Source organism: Zymoseptoria tritici, chromosome 1, assembly GCF_000219625.1.
Source record: "Zymoseptoria tritici IPO323 chromosome 1, whole genome shotgun sequence".
Lineage (NCBI taxonomy): Eukaryota > Fungi > Ascomycota > Dothideomycetes > Mycosphaerellales > Mycosphaerellaceae > Zymoseptoria > Zymoseptoria tritici.
Window position 1 is genome coordinate 140,484 of NC_018218.1, and position 16,358 is coordinate 156,841.

Consider the following 16,358-nt stretch of genomic DNA (forward strand, 5'->3'; position numbering starts at 1 on the left):
GATACTCCGCCTGCCAGTGGGGAAAGTCGATGGCGTGCTGATTTGCGTGTGGTTAAATTCCTGCTTGATGAGATCCTATTCCTGCAAGTGATATCAACGTTCTGTGCAGTGCTATTATTGGAGTATCCTCTACATAAAGGGAGCGGCATGCCAGAAGCAACAAACTGCCACCACCGTAAACCCAATGAAGATCCAAACGCCTCGCTATGACATGTCCAACGCTTGTGGACGATACTAGAAGGGTATCTCGTTCCGTCGCTGTCTGTTCAACCTGCAATCATCTTCCACACTCCCAATGTCTTTTCTCTTCCGCTCCCACACCTCCTGTCGTTGTTCTTCCGCGTCAAACCGCATCACATAACCGCACACTTCCCGTCCCTGTCACCCCTCCGACTCCGATTCGTAAACACACTCTTCTTCTCCATATAACTCCCGGCGTCCGCCTCCAGCAATTCCTGCCTCCCCTTTCCGCGATGGAAAAAGCCGCCCTTTCTTCCCTTCGCCCTCCCACCGGTAATCACATACGCCGCACTCTTCGTACTTCTCTCCGACGCCGTCCTCGCCAGTCCGTTCAGAGGTTCCATCACCTTGCCCGAGTCCCTCAACGTCGGCGTCGAAGCAGCAGCAGGCGGATGCCAACCCGTGACAGGATGCGCCACGCTTCCCGCCTTGCCAGAACTTTGGACCGTTCGTAGTGGAACGTGGTCGCGGGACTGGTTCATGGGAAAGAGAGAGGCGGAGCCGGAGGCTGTCGGATTCTGCATGGCGGCTGCCGCGGCCGCGTTGCGGAAGGCTTGCATGTGAGGCGGCAACCGCCGAGAGGTGGGAGAATAGTGCGAATCATTGCTGTAGGTACTGGGATTGTAGGAGCCGGCTGAGCTCGGGGCGCGGGAGGGAGAGGTCTGAATACCTGGGGCGAGGGCGGAGAAGCGAGGATTATATGAGAGTTGGGAGGGTTGGCGCTGAGGGATGCTGTGGACGTATGGCGAGATGGGGGACGCGGAGCAGTTGTCAAGGCGCGAGACCGGTGAGATGATGTCCCACGGCTCGTCTCCGTTATCCGAGCGAGGTGCAGGAACTCCACTCATCGGAGAGACGGCATTGCCGTACGCCCGTTGTAGACCGCGAGGGAGACTGGCGATGGTGCCATATGGTGCCATGGTCCCGTTCTGGCTTTGCGAGTCGAAGGTGCGAGTACTGCCGGCGGGAGAGTCGGGACGATGCGGTTCACCTCCACGGAGAGTTGGCGTGAAAGAGCGCGCGGCAGGGTAAGTTGAGGGTAGACCACCCGTGGGCGAGACTCCTGGAAGTGGCGAGTTTGACCGCTCTCCGCTACCTCCAGCGACTGGGCTGCCATCTGGCGCACCATTAGCTCGAGAGCTGCTTCTGGGTGGGAACTCCGTGATGTCTTCGTCTATCCTCTTCGCTTTGCTTGGGTCGAACATTTGCGGACCATCTAGACCAGCCAGGGCACGAAACTTCTGCGGCAGAGGCGCATTCGGCTCCTCGCTGTACTCTGGCAGACTCAAGAAGTTCCCGGTGGACTGTTCTACGCTGATGCCTTCTCGATTCCTCTCCTCCAACGTCTGGAATCGATGTCTCTGCGCATTCGAAGCCGCGCGCTGCAGGGAGGCATGCGATCTTGGCTGACCAGGCATATATGGCTCCTCGTACACATCCGCCTGCTCGTTGCTCTCCATCAGATCTGGCAAGCTTCTAGCTCCGTCAGACTGCATCGTGCCGATGGAAATCATGCTGGCTCGACTGCGGCCATGATGTCCCATGCTCGAATTGGTAAAAGCCGGACTGACTCCTCGCTGAGATCGCGAAACGATGGTGCTCGCCGCTCGTCCGATGAGTGCAGGTCGTTGGCTGAGAGCGCCTCGGTTGTGCTGAGCAACTGATCTCTTCCTCACCAATGCCACTTGCTCGGCGACGTCGACCTGCTCTTCCTCCAGCATTTGGGGCGGACATTTGCCAAGAATCAAGCTGAATGTCTGGCCAGGCTGTCCCGAGAACTGCGGATCGAAGTCGAAAAGAATGATCCTTCCACCCTCCACGTCCTCTACTCCCTCATCGCCATTCTCACTCACTCCGCCGGGACTCGTCACGATCAGCCTTCCCTGCACGGGTACCAAGTTGTCCGCCGGCGCCGGCAACGATGGGCTACTATGCATCCATCGCACCTCGCTGAACGGACACCCATACCCTTCATCTAATTGATGATCAATGCTATGCGCCTCAACCGGGGTCTCCTCATCCTGCTGCTTAGGCGGGACAATGTACAGTCGAATCGTGCGATCGTTGACAATAACAGCGATGGTATCGCCGAACTCATCAATCGTAGGACAAGAATGTACCGCGGCGCCGAGGCCGCCGTTGGTCGACAGCGGCGGGAAAATGACAATGGGGAATTCGATGTTGCCATAGGTCAGGTCGCTCATGTTGAGGAGGCCGAATGTGTCTTCAAGACCGTTCCAGGCGAAGAGCTTCTCATTGTTGGTTTGGCGATTCTCTCGCATGAAGACGGCGTGGCTGCTGTTGCGAATGTTCTCGGGATGGAGGAGATTGGAGCACCAAGCTTCTTTCAACTCTTCGTGGGTTGGAATGTTGCTGTGGGAAGCCGGAAAGACAGGTACTGAGACAACGACCGTGGACGAGGCATTCACCCGAGTGGTTGTGCCCATTAATGTCGATCCGTCTTCGGAGAATGCCAGTCGGTCGACCTTGACACTTCGGACAGCTCTTCGGTCCGTAGGCATTGCCTTTGGGTCCAAGGAGAAGATCTCGATGCCGCCCTCATAAGCCGCTGCCAACAGACCGCCTGTCGGTGCAAGTGCAATGCAGGTTGTGGGATAGTCCAGCTTGATTGTCCGACTTCTCCTCACTTTCAACCCAATGTCGTAGACATTAATCGTGTGGTCGTCAGCCAGAACTGCCATTGTACTCCCCAAGTCCGTAACCTCCACCGCGAGCGGCCTTCTCTTGAGCGCATATTCCTGTGTGATGCCCACTGGCAATGCGGCCGCTTGAAGGACGAATAGCCTTGCACTGTTGTACGCTGCGACCCTCCTCCCTCGTGGCGATATTGAGAACCCAAAAGCTTCGCCAGTCGGGAATCCTGCAGACGCCGTGACGCTGTTCGACACGAGCTTGATGATGTGTATCCTTGGACGATTCGGCTCGACATCTTTCAATGACTGCCAGCTGTAACGCAGGCACTCTTTCTGCGGTGAGATCGTTGTGGTACCCCAAGATGAGCGAGTAGAGGTTCGCCGATGCACAGAGCTATACTGCATCGGCGCTTGGCTGGTGGAGGAGAAACGGTTCGAGCCGTCAACGTTGGTCGAGCCTGGCGCTGGAAAGTAGCTGAGACGAGAGGCCTGCTGGAGGACGGGAGACGGATGGCTGTTGCGGGAACTGTTGATAGGCGTTGTCGTTAACGTGCTGCGGCGTTCGGTATGCTCCTCATCATCCTCTGCGCGCTGCTCTTGCCCATTGATTTGGAATTGTATCGACTGCTGCCGTGGTCGCGGAGATGTGTTTGTTGTTTCATGCGTGGAAATGGTATCATTAGTTGAGCGACTGAGATCAGCAGAGACAGTCGCAGTAGAGCCGGGATTGAACAACGAAGGCGATCCTTGATGTCTGGCCCCCAGAGGTGAAACGCTGGGCAGTGGAGATTCGAGGCTTTCCAAACTGGCGACCCTGTGGAACTTGGCCGACGTACGACTCGGTGGCTTGTCCTGCGGCAGAGTGTGCGACGACGAAGATGCACCCGTTTCCGTATCCGCTTCTTCCTCGACATCGCTCACATTGTGCTCGTAGTATGTGTATCCATCTCCCAGAATGCCGTTGGTATCCTGAGACTTGCGCCTCGCTGTGCTCTCCTCCTCCAGCTCTTCCTTCAACGCAGCATCCATCTCTTCTCCATCGGGCTCCGGTGATGCCAGAGGCCAGTTTGGACGATCCCACAAATCCGTGCCGTTGAGCATCGTCGTATGTCGTCGCTCCTCCGCCGCTGGTCCTTCGGATGCTGGCCTGCGCCGCTCAGACATGGCACTTCTATGCCGTGCTGAACGAGCCGAGAGGGTGGAGGGCACCGGCATGGTCGAGGAACCGCTGCCGAACTACCTCACCCACCGTATGCGACGGGAACTCCAGACCTATGAAGGATTCCCGGCGTAGCGATCGTCAGGCCCAGCGAATTACCGTAGAACATGCGCCGGTTCATTGACTCGTGGGCGTGGTGGCCGGACAGCTGCGAAAACTCGTTGCTTTCGTCATTCGTGAGGCTATCCGTCGTGCTTCGTGATGCTTGCGCTCAAACGTGTTCAGGTTTCAAACTTACTCTCACTCCGCGCGGAGTCAGACGCCTCGTATCTGCTGCGGAGTCCTATGCACAAACCTACAGTGGTGGACTTGTGGAAGACAGCGACTCGTGCAGAAGCGAGTGCACTTGATGATTCTCGGCGAATGAAAGCGTGCGGACCCTTCCTTTCTGCATTACCGTTTTGTGCAATGCTTGGATTCGGTTTGGCAGATTCGAGAACTTCCGCTAGGGAACAAGAAAATCGCCGAGACACATCTTTTCGCATTGCGGCAGAAGATACGACACAAGACAAGAAGTGATTGATTGTTCACGAATACCCGTCGGTACTGCTCGCTGCATTGAACAAAAGGATGCATCGAATTGATGATCGCCAGGGGCCACGAAGCTCAAAGTTCTGGTAAGTTTCAACGCCTCGGGTAGAACTAGTGTTTGAAGATCCGGCAGACTCCTAAATGTCGTGATGAGCGATGAGGTCGATGAAAGACGTCGACAGCAACTCATGTGAAACCGTGCCATTCGCACGAACGACCGTTTCAATATGCAAGCTATGTTCGTGGGTCGTTCGTGGCATAGTTCTACCGACCAGGATTATCCTTCTCGAACAGACCGGTGGAAAGTCTCCTTTCTGGACCCCAAGCGACCTCATTCCTTCTTCTCGCATTCTTCATGATCTCGACCATCAACGATCATACACAAAACCCACAATCTTCCTCCCGACCTTTCTCGGCGGCGGACTGATCACATGTCCACAGCTGGCACTTTTCGAAGTTTGCATATCCTCCATCCAGCTCCTCATCAACTCGCACATCTCCGTCTGGCCTGCCACAACTTCTCGCAGCTGATCCTTCATGGTGTCGAGCCTAGAGTCTCGATCCGCGTTGCCTTGCTGAGAGGTGTCTGCCAGCGAGCGAGTCTGCGAGGAGAGTTGGCGAAGGGACAGCTGAGTCGTGTTCTGCTGGGCCGCGAGAGCTTGTATGGCTGTGGCATTCTGGCCGGCCAAGGTATGGATCTCTTTAAGGCTCGCAGCAACACTGCGAAGGTCTGATTTCAAATCTTTTGAAACCGGTCTTTCAAGCAGAGTGTTATGTATACTGGCCAGTCGATTGGTGAGTGGTGTAAGATCGACTGATCTATACCGATTACCAAGCTCTTCGTGCATCCCAAGCACTGATTTCAACTCTTTGGTGTTCTCGACGGTGGAATCTCGAACGCTGGACAGCTCTGGCACCATATCTTGAATCGCGGCTCGAACGGCCTCAATGACGGCCAGTCCTGGTTCACGAGCGTTGTGTTCAATGGCTTGACGGACTTCCATCGAAGCTGGCACGACTTCTTCTTGCTCGGATGTTCTCTCTTCCAACCACGTCCTAACAACCGCACAATTATCCTCCACCGCCGATTGAAGACTATCCAGCCTCTCAGTCACCGGTGACAGGTCCACCACAGATCCAGCCGGGGTCGTTTCGGGAAGATTTTTCTTGCTCTTCTTCAACTCCCGATGCTCCTCCACCAGTTGCTCGACAGTCCCTTGTATTCGATCCAGATACGTCCAAAGATGCGAAAGATCCAGGAACCCAGCAGAACTTCTCCGCGGAGAAGCGCTTTCCAGCATCGTGCGTATACGCTGCTCGCTCTCGGCTTGGGCTCGAGCCATGTCTTCCATGTGGTGGGTGTGTCGTGTCAAGACGTCGTTCATGTGTGCGAGCTGGTTCGAGATGTCCTGGGTATTCGCAGACCGTTCGTCCAGCGGACTTTCAACTGCTCCGACACCTCTTCTTCCCTCCACTTCCAATCCAATCCCACCAACATCAATCACACTGTCTCCCCTTTCCTTTCTCACTCCAGCCACCTCTTTCCTCCCTTTCTCCTGCGACAGAACCAACGTACCACGGTTGACGCCCACCAACCCAGGTCTTTGACCAGAAGACGTGCCAGCAAAATGCGTCGCCGCCCTCGGACTCAAAACCGGCCGTCCAACAGCCTGATCATGATTCACAGCAACAGAAGCCTCATCCTGCCTCTCCTCCGAAATGACATTCACATCGCCCTGACCCTGGCGGACAGTCTTCAAATTGCTCGTCGTACGCCGGCGCTTCGGGCTAAGCCACGACATGGTGGGCTTAGGCCATGTTTACTTCGCCCTCATTAATCGATTAATGACCACAAGTCGGATTAATGAGGTACCATAATCAGAGGGCAATTGCTGTTCACCACCATAATCAGATTAATCAGTCTGATTAACCTGATTATCGTGGAAGGCCATCGGATTCCCTCTTTGAGCGATTAATGAGCGATCCTTCGAATAAGCGCACTCGACCTTATTAATCTCCGAGATTAATAAGGTCGTTGGCGCGTTGTGTGCGTGTCGTGGCAATATCGCGTTCTCGTCCATAGATCCGGATATAGCGGTGGAATTATTAGAGGCGGCGGTGGAGGCGGCGGTGGAGACAGCGGTGGATGAGATGATTGAAGAGGTGGTGGACCGAGCGATTCTTCAAGAGCTGAACAATGCGTTGTTGCCTCCGAGGATAGTAGAACGGCTAGTTCACGAGCGATATCGTCCGCCAGGCATTCGCACCACATTAACCGATCGATTCAGAGGCCCTCGAATGATCTAAGACGTCCTTTATGGCACCATGGCCAAGGACGTAACACGCCTGAACAAGGAGGTGTTGTGGAAGCTGATAAGGGCTCTTGAAGACCAAGGACTCACCGGCGTGGAGGTAAGCCCTGAAGAGCAGGTTGTTGTATTCCTTTATTATATTGCTTACAACAGCCCTTATCGTCTCTTAAGGTGGATCTTCCAGCATTCCATCAACGGCTTCCATCGCTATATCAAGAAGATTAGCAAGCTGCTCTGTCAAATGGCTAGTAAATACGTGGAGGTGCTAATAGTGCCGGACCTTCTATACTACCTGCTGAACGACGACAAGTTTATGCCCTTCTTTAAGGACTGCCTTGGTGCACTAGATGGCTCGCACGTTCCGATTCAGAAGGTCCTTGGTGCTAATGCCAACAACTACCGCAACCGGAAGGCTGGAGTCTCTCAGAACGTGCTAGCAGTCTGTGACTTCTATATGCGATTCGTGTATGTGTTGCCAGGCTATGAAGGATTAGCGAACGACATCACCGTCCTTAACGCGGCGTTGAAGAAGGGCCTCAAGGTGCCGGCTGGCAGGTACTACCTCGCAGACGGTGGTTATTCGAAGAAGAATCGCCGCGTGCTAGTGCCTTATCAGAAAACACGATATCACCTCCGTGAGTTTAAGGCCGCGAAGCAGAAGCCTCGCACCAAAGAGGAGCTCTTTAATCTGCGCTATGCGCAGTTCCGTAACTGTATAGAACGGATCTTTGGCATTAACAAGCTACGCTGGCGTTGTCTCGACAAGGGCCCTAACAAGGGCTATGGTGTCCGCATAAACTCGCGGTTCGTTGTATGCTGCTGCGTCATCCACAACTTCATGTATGCGAATGGCCAGTCTCCAGATGCGGACGTGTCGTGGCAGAATCGCGATATCGATGTCGGCTTCGAGAAGCATGAGGGCGAGAACGAGCCGTCGAGTAAGAAGGAACAGGACGCGGCGATGGTGCTGCTGCGTGACCGGATAGCGGAGGCAATGTGGGAGCAATACAAGCTGACTGTCGATTACCGAGTGGAAGAATGAGGTAGTAAATGAGGTAGTAAAGGAGGTGGTAAAGGAGGTGGTGAAGGTGGCACGAAAAACGCACAGTGCGGTGATTAGTCAGTATTCGGAGGTGTTGGAGAGGAGGAAGGCACGGGCAGATCCAATACGCTCTAAGATTCGGAAGTGCTGCACCTTCCTAATTAGGCAATAAATCACTCCAATCCTCACCAAAATCACTGTGCCAGGACTTTTGCACATCCTGTCAGGTATATAGCCATCCCACTCCAAACTCCACACCTCGAATTACCCCACTTCTTAAAAACCTCTTCCTTTTCCACCTCTGTCACCAACTACTACCTCTGTTACTAAACTACCGACTACCGCCCTTTAATACTGCGACTGCGACTGCGACTGCTGGTGCCAGTAATCCACCTGCGACGAATACGGCTGCTGCTGGCCATAACCCTCCGATATCGATGGCAGTTGGTAGTAGTGCGGCGGCTGATAATCATGAGGAAGAGGTGGATTAAGAGGTGCCGGCGTGCGCTGAACAACCGGTGGTGGAGGCAACATGGCTTCCTTCTCTTGCTTTACCTTCTGTTTAATCCAGTATTCAAAGAAGGCATCACCGGCACTAGACAACCCTACAACAGTCTCGGCGTTCTTGTCCAGCGGAAGGATCTTCTTAATAAACAAGAAGCGATCCTCATCCTTCAGCTTCTTGAACGCAGCCGATTTATGGCACTTCAGAATCGACTGCGTCAACACCGACTGAGGAGCCTGCGGTGCGCGCGTTCGAGTAATACCATATGAGTCTACCACCCTCTTCAACGCCATGGCCGCTGCGGAGGTTACTGATGCCTGGCTCTCGCTGTCGACATTATCAGACGGCGGCTCCTTCTTCCGGTGGATGCGTTTCGAAGCTAATAGCGTTGTAGGAGCCGGCGACGAGGCACTACCACCACCGCCCTTTAGTCGCTTTACCGAGCGAGAGGCTACCTCTTCGACATCGTTGTCCCCTTCTGCATCTCCACCACTATCGTTACTTAGTGGCCAGTCTTCTTTAGGCACCGGTGTATCACCTCCGAGCTCGTCCGGCTCAAAAGCCTCGTTGCCAGTCGCCAGATTGTCGCTATACAGGTACTCGCATTGCCTCGCGCAGAGCGGAAGATTCTTCCGGAAGCGACGACAGCGAGGGTTCGCATTGTAATGCTTATCTTCCACCTCCTTCGACGACCGTGGCACGCCATCAACCGGACCGCTCCAACCACTGATATGGCTCAAATGAGCCGTATACGCCCTCCACTGGGTCTTACTATTACCTAGCTTATTGGACACTTGTTTGAACGACAAGCCTCTGTTCAGCTAAGCGAATATTACCACGCGATGCTCCTTATTCAGTGCCGCTCTGATGTCCTCAACATCCGTCTTCTTGAAGCCATACGCCTCGGTTATCTTGCCGTCGTCTTTAAGAACGACAGCGGCATCAAACAGCTCCTTAATTATCTCCTTTGGCCAGTCAAACTTCTTCTCTTTCTCGTCGTCCGCCAGTTCGGAGGCAGCTCGCTTGCGTGGCATGGTAGGCGGTGGAATCGAGCGTGGAATCGAGCGTGGAATCGAGCGTGGAATCGAGCGTAGAATCGACAGTGGTGGAATCGACAGTAGTGGAATCGACAGTGGAAGAATCATGAACAACAGCACTACCACGACGACGACGACGAGGTGACTATGTGCCAAGGTGACTAACTAAGGAAGGTATAGAGCGAATTGATGAGCAACTGATTAATCGCAGGTGAACATGGAACCTCATTAACCGAGCCTTATTAACGACGACTTATCGACTTATCGACTTATCCTCATTAATCGATTAATGAGGGCGAAGTAAACATGGCCTTATTCCGGGTCGCCGAGGCTGCGGTCTCAGCGCTGTAGGATGGAGTGGAGGGAGAAGACATTCTTCGGAGAGTACAGTCTGGACCACGGGGAAAGACGAAAAGAGAAGCAGAGAGGAGACTGTTCCAACCGATTCATGCCGCGTGTAAAGGAGAGATCGGTACTTTTAACCCGGAAACATCGTCTCGTCTTCTCATGCATCCATTCGTAGCCACATCAATTTCATTCCAAGTGCATCCCATTGCTGGTAGAGCGGTCCGATCTTGGCGTGAGAGTGACCTCTTAGTGCGGTCGTCTTCCCTGTCGTGCCAGGTTGAAATCGTGGATTCGATTGGTCAGATCCTTCAAAACATGGTATTTTCACATATAGTCGACCGGAGCAGGGGAGGCCTTGTAGGTACCTGTCTCCACCGGACGAGTTTGCAATGGGATGCTGTTTGTCGTCCTCGCTGAATGCTCGCCTTGAAAGATCATGCTCGTATGCCTCAGAAAGATGCAGCGGACTCCAGCCTGCGGTCCTTCGTCCTGTCAGTTTGAGCTCAGCACCGTTGCAACCGTTCGTGCCTCTCCGTCACTCCCCTTCTATCCCAAATGCCGGAAAATCCAATATACCGAAACAAAATAAACCTCCGCCTCTTGCCTCCCCCTCTCAAGGCCTGCTCAAATGCGAGTCCGCCCATCTCCGGATCCTCGACCGCGAAGAATCCTCATCATCCGATCTCGGCTCATAAGCAGGCGGTGGCGTGCCAGTCCTCACCGCAATATCGTACGTCGGCGGAGCATCCATAGTATCCACAGAGCGGCGAGCATGTCTGGGACGACGAACATTGTACTCGCTCGCGGAAGCGCCAGCACTGTCACCCTGCTCCAGCTGTTCCAAATGCCTGACCCACAAACTCACAAACGGCGTCGACCCAGCCGCAGAAGTATCCATCCTCACCGCCGGCGTAGGCGCAGACGCAACAGGAGCGACATTCCTCGCCGCTTCACTCCTCGCCTCCTCCGCCTTGTCATAGCTGTTTCTCCCTCTGTCCGCCGCCGACGATCCACTCGAACTGCTCGAACTCGTACTCGCCCTCCGTCGTTGTCTGAAGTCTGCGATCCAGCGGTCGCGTTCGCGGGTATCCATGACGAGAAACGCGACCCATTCGCTGGATGAAAGTTCATCCGGCTCGATTTCGCGCATGCGTAGGACCGAGGCGGCGAGGTGGCGGCGTTGGATGGAGAGGGGGCGGTTGGTGATTGCTTCGACTTGGAGGAGGCCCATACCGCCCGTGCGGATCGCGGGTGTGTTGTACATTGCTGGGCGGCGGGCGCGGGGAGCCATGATTGCGGTTGAGAGGATGGTCCGAGAGGTCGTTTGAGGTCGCAAAGTGGTGATCGTATGTCAAGTCAAGAGTGCGGGCGACAATCTCTGCTTTGCCGTGGTTATTGTCTCTCGTCAAGCGAGAGAAATATGTGTGATTTGGAGAAAGACAGGATGTAAGAGAAAGAAGTGCAACAAGACGAATAGACTCAAGTCTCCAAGGAGGGAGAGGTCGCGTGTGGGCCGACGCTTCCGTCTTGCTCCTCAATCGTGATCGCTACTTCCTTTGACTTTACCAAGCCTGCAGGTACATCCCGAATCCCCACTGCTGCTTCCATTTGCCAGCAAATCATGCTCTGTCAGCGAGATCTATCGAATGTGGAACTCGACTTGGCTGGACTGGTGGATGGGAGAGGCTGGCCGAGGATTGCCGGAGCTCGACATTGCTCTACCTTGTTGTGGTAAATATAACCATGCTTCTGCAGGAGATGCCGTTCACCACGATGTCAACAGCATTGAATGAAAGCATTGCCTGTTCTTCCATGGAACGGAGATACATCCTCTGTAACTCACGCCAATCTTCGTATGATCAATGACCAGTCTATCAGTGAAGAGGGGCATATCTTCCAAATGGCGGGGCGAAGATCTATCAACGGCAAAGTGGAGCATGATGTAAGCAGCAATACATCCGGCGGGAGGCTTGGGAGTTGGCAGCTGAGAGTTCTCTCCATCCACGAACGACAATCTGGGCACTTGGCGGAGGATCTCTTTCACGTGTCATATTGCGGCATTTGTCGACACGTCCATGTCATGGTCATTGCGAGATTTCCGGGATCAAAGTCCGGCTGGAGTCGAAGCTACTCATGGTTTACCGCCCAGGTCGCTGTATACGTGTGCAGTATACGGTACAGCATAATCCAAGTCGAACTGTCGGTAAAAAGGCTGGCGGGAATGACCCAGAAACTCCAAGCAAACCCAAGGTAAGTAAGTCTTCACAATCACAATCGATTCGCCTTGATCGAATCCAAATCTGCCCTCGCTACACCAGGACCATCGACATTCGACGACATGACAGATCAAGGCAGATCATAGCTCTTCGCTATCTCCAATTGCATCCTCTTGTCGAAGTATTCGGTGTTGAGCACAGCTTGAGTCGGAGACATGCAGCTCGCAAACTTCCTCAAGTCCGTGCAAGAATACCACTCTTAACCCCACCGCCTCCTTGAGTCCTCTCATATGTGATAGCAATCGACATACTTCCTCCCAATGGTCGAGGATACCGACTTTGAATTGCCGGTATCGTGTCTAAAGGGTGGGACCACGAATTCATGCTTTGGCGCGACACCCTCCGTATGAGCATATCGTCTCTTGTTCACAGTCGATGAAGAACCGCCAGGATCGGATTTGGACCTGCCTGCACATCAGGACTGTCAACATCCAACGACATGGTAGGTCGAAGTACAACACAGCCTTCCAATCCCCTCACCCGCCCTCCCTCAACCCATCACAACCTCGCCAAAGGCCCATCACTCCTCACCACCCCCAAACACGCCTTCGAAATATCCTCCACCCTCGTACACCCCGTCAACTGCATACACCTCTTAAACTCCGTCTCCAACATTTCCAACATCCTCTCCACGCCCTTTTCCCCATCATACGCCAGTCCCCACAACACCGGCCTCCCCACCCAACAACACTCCGCCCCCAACGCCAACGCCTTGAAAATCTCTGTCCCACTGCGGATCCCTCCATCGATATGGATCCTTATCCTCCCCTTCGCGGCTTCCACACATTCCGGGAGGGCATCGATACTCGCCGGCACGCCATCCAATTGTCGTCCACCATGGTTACTCACCAGAATGCCGTCGCATCCCCACTCGATCGCTTTCAAAGTGTCCTCCGCTGTCAGCACGCCTTTGATCCAGATCTGCATCTTCGTCACGGATCGAAGCCACGGAATCTCCCTCGCCCATGAGTGGTCGTCCACCATCACCGACGCAAATCCGTCGTCATGTGTCTGTTTCCGAATCTGCTCCGAGCTGCGCTTCATGATCGGATTCCCCAGTCCCTCGGGAATACGAAAATCATTCCGCCATTCATTATATCTTACGCCCAGAACCGGACTATCAGCAGTCAAAAAAATCGCCGTACAGCCCTGCGCCTCCGCTTCCCGGATAATACTAAGCTGCAAATCCCGGTCCTTGAGCGTATACAGCTGAATCGCATGGGCGATATCACCCACTCCTTTTCCCGCGGAGCGGATGGCGGAGATGGAGTAGTTGGCGTAGCTGGAGATTCCCATGTTCAAGCCGCGGCGGGCGCAGGCCCGGGAAGTGGCGAGCTCGCCGTCGGGGTGGGCCATGGCTTGGAGTCCCGCGGGAGAGATGCAGAGCGGGAATGGGATGCGGCGGTTGAGACAGGTGGTGGAGGTGTCGCATTTGGAGACGTCGGCGAGGACGCGGGGACGGAGGCGGTATTTGGCGTAGGCGGTGGTGTTTTCGGAGACGGTGATTTGGTCGGTTGAGCCGGAGTTGTAGAATTCTGGGAGATTTCGTTAGTTGGAGTGTCCTGTTGAGGAGGAATGGGTTGGCGTCTTTGTGGTATATACCTCTTGCTGTTCTGGTGAGTTTCTTGTCGGCGGCTGCTTTCAGGTCGGCCATGCATAGAATCTTGAGATCTTCACCGCTGGCGGGGATGGGAATGGGTTGGCCTGCCATGATGGAGGAATTGGGAAATTGCTATTGTTCTGATGTGAATGCTAACCAAGTCGAAGAGAAGATGTGATGTGCATGAGCCAAAGCACATGTATGGCTAGCAACATGTACTGGAACGGTCGAGCTGAAGGGCGTAGGAAAAAGTGGTACCTCCGGTGGTTTTCTCCCGGCGTTCCGATCTTCGGGTCTGGAGCTCATGCTCGAGGTTCAAGCTCCCATGTTGATCGTATCCTCTCAGAGCTAACATCATCGTTGTTTAAGATGTTCATTCTTAACCGATACTCATACTCCGGAACTCGATCCTGTACGACGCATGGGGATGATGATTGACAAAGTCGAACGGTGGCTTCAGAAGAGTCCACCTGAGTCACTGCCATGAAATCGACGACCAGGTCTCTGTCCGCGTAGATGTCCATTTGAGCGACCATCGAACTAACAAGAGACCCGCTTTACCCAAGTCAGTCATGACCTCCCAGAACACGTCACGACTGCCACAAGTCATCAGGAGATACGGCGAAGTCGCTGAAGCCGTGAACCATCGGGAGATGAGACGATCCGTCGAAGAAATCGCACATCGATGGAAGCCGCCTCCCCATGAAGAAGAGTATCGCTGCGAAGGCTGGACGCACGAAGGCGCGTTCACCAAGACTATATATCAGGAGGCCTTGAATTTCTTCGGTGGATCCGGAAGCTGCCACAGTCCAGGCGCCACAGAAGCAGAGGTACACGAGCAAATACAGATCAGCCCAAGTCTCGAAGACCTCATGGACTTCGTTGAGGAGCCTTTGATCGAACCGCCGTTGTCTGCAGATCGGAGGAAGGTGTTGCTCGAGAACATCAAGTCGGGGTTGAAACAGCAGGCTTCGAGTTTGGGAGTTGATGCCACGAACCTGGAGTTGCCTGAAGATCTCGATGTACTATATTCGACTGTGATGGGTATCAATGCAGCTGGAGTTCCGGCCGAGACGAATTTCACGCAGCTCGTCTACGCTCACGATGAACGAAGTCGTCCTCCGAATGAGATGCCGTATGAGATGTTCATTCGCCGCGATTCATATCTCGGGCTCCGGATCTGATATGTGCTCTGAAAGTGGGCGGTTGCGAGCAGCATCGTAATAAATACTACGTGCTTACCGTACCAAAGCGGACGACGGATATGCCTGCTGAGGCGAAGTGGAAGATCTGGGATCTGCGCGAGGTCGAGCATGAGGAGTATGATGATTTGGCGGAGTTCTTGGAGCATGAGACCAGGCATGTTAAGGAGTCCAGAGGAGGGGTTCGGCTGATGTGGGTTGTCATCTATGAGCGGTATCCAGGTTGATGCATTGCTGTGAGTGTTGATCACGAAGAGACAGAAGGAAGGAAGGGGAAGACAATTAACCGACCCCCTGGGAGCAATTGATTAAAGATGCCGACCCCTGCCCATGAATATCCAATCACAATTCTGCTGACTTGCTGACCTTCGGCGGATTTCAGAGCTCCAAGCTCCAGTTCCTCGTTCCTGACTGACGGACTTCGTTCCCGGCTCTCCTCAACGGAAGAATCTTGGGGAAGTGATAAACCGAAGCGAAGACCGACTTTCCTCCTCCAAGTTCCTCCTTCTCTTCTACAACAACATCCAACAAAACCCTTCAGCGACCAACAAGACCAAGACAACCACCACGACCAACAACGACCTCCCATAACCTCAAAGCACCACCAACATGTAAACCACCCCCCACCCCTCCCTTTCCACCCAACTAACCCCCCCTCCCCTCCCAGGCCCGTCCACCCCGCCACAGTCCACTTCCCCCTCGCCTTCCTCTCCCTCTCCTTCACCCTCGACATCCTCGCCCACACGCAACCCTCCCTCCCAACCATCCTCTCGACCTCCTCCCTCCTCTCCCCCACAACAATCCACACAACCTCCCACTCCCTCCTCGCCCTCGGCCTCCTAGCCTCCATCCCGGCCATCCTCTCCGGCGTGCAACAAGCCATCCTCTCGATCTCCAAACAAGGCCTCTTCGAGCCGGACGGCAAGACGATTAAAGAGAAGAATAAAGTTCTCATTTCCCATGCGATTGGGAGCGATCTTGCGGTGGCGGCGAGTACGTGGTTGTGGTGGGTGAGGAGTCAAGAGGTGGGGAATGTGACGCCGAGGGGGTGGATGGTGGGTGTGGAGGGTCTGGTGATGGGTCTTTTGTTTGCGAGTGCGAGTGGAGGGGGCAGTTTGGTTTATAATTATGGCATGGGGTTTTCGAGTTTGAAGACGGCGAAAGCGGTGCAGGCGAAGAAGAGGAGTTGAAGGGGGGAGCTTGTTGGTGGACACGGTAGTCAGGAGACGGGGCGACAGATGAGACACAAGGACATCAATGAGAAGAAGAGCATGGCTTATGATAAGAGCTCAGAGAATGGACAGGACTGTGTTCCAAGCAGGACTGCTATTGCCTACATCTCCAGCTGTATCTTTCTTGACACCCGCGTCAACTGTCTTCCCAGATTCCTCC

The 16,358-nt window shown here is 54.2% G+C and overlaps 6 protein-coding genes across 6 annotated transcripts; 1 reads left to right on the plus strand and 5 right to left on the minus strand.

Moving 5' to 3' along the window:
• Positions 1 to 353: 353 nt before the first annotated feature.
• Positions 354 to 4,276, minus strand: MYCGRDRAFT_106732 (uncharacterized protein; the record flags this gene model as incomplete). The annotated part of the gene is made up of 1 exon (XM_003857758.1): positions 354 to 4,276. One exon carries the CDS (start codon positions 4,107 to 4,109, stop codon positions 354 to 356), a length of 3,756 nt encoding a protein of 1,251 aa, XP_003857806.1.
• Positions 4,277 to 5,012: 736 nt separating this feature from the next.
• On the minus strand, positions 5,013 to 6,446 carry MYCGRDRAFT_88597 (uncharacterized protein; the record flags this gene model as incomplete). Its single annotated transcript, XM_003857757.1, has 1 exon — positions 5,013 to 6,446. One exon carries the CDS (start codon positions 6,444 to 6,446, stop codon positions 5,013 to 5,015), a length of 1,434 nt encoding a protein of 477 aa, XP_003857805.1.
• A 1,900-nt stretch (positions 6,447 to 8,346) lies between these two features.
• On the minus strand, positions 8,347 to 9,537 carry MYCGRDRAFT_88598 (uncharacterized protein; the record flags this gene model as incomplete). The annotated part of the gene is made up of 3 exons (XM_003857756.1): positions 8,347 to 8,556; positions 8,608 to 9,264; positions 9,340 to 9,537. The coding sequence occupies 3 exons, from the start codon at positions 9,535 to 9,537 to the stop codon at positions 8,347 to 8,349; spliced, it is 1,065 nt and encodes a 354-aa protein (XP_003857804.1).
• A 964-nt stretch (positions 9,538 to 10,501) lies between these two features.
• Positions 10,502 to 11,310, minus strand: MYCGRDRAFT_106733 (uncharacterized protein; the record flags this gene model as incomplete). Its single annotated transcript, XM_003857755.1, has 1 exon — positions 10,502 to 11,310. The coding sequence occupies one exon, from the start codon at positions 11,177 to 11,179 to the stop codon at positions 10,502 to 10,504; it is 678 nt and encodes a 225-aa protein (XP_003857803.1).
• A 1,352-nt stretch (positions 11,311 to 12,662) lies between these two features.
• On the minus strand, positions 12,663 to 13,697 carry MYCGRDRAFT_32337 (uncharacterized protein; the record flags this gene model as incomplete). The annotated part of the gene is made up of 1 exon (XM_003857754.1): positions 12,663 to 13,697. A coding segment is annotated over one exon (1,035 nt), but the record flags the coding sequence as incomplete, so codon positions are not given.
• A 639-nt stretch (positions 13,698 to 14,336) lies between these two features.
• On the plus strand, positions 14,337 to 14,948 carry MYCGRDRAFT_88601 (uncharacterized protein; the record flags this gene model as incomplete). Its single annotated transcript, XM_003855788.1, has 1 exon — positions 14,337 to 14,948. The coding sequence occupies one exon, from the start codon at positions 14,337 to 14,339 to the stop codon at positions 14,946 to 14,948; it is 612 nt and encodes a 203-aa protein (XP_003855836.1).
• Between the last annotated feature and the right edge of the window lie 1,410 nt (positions 14,949 to 16,358).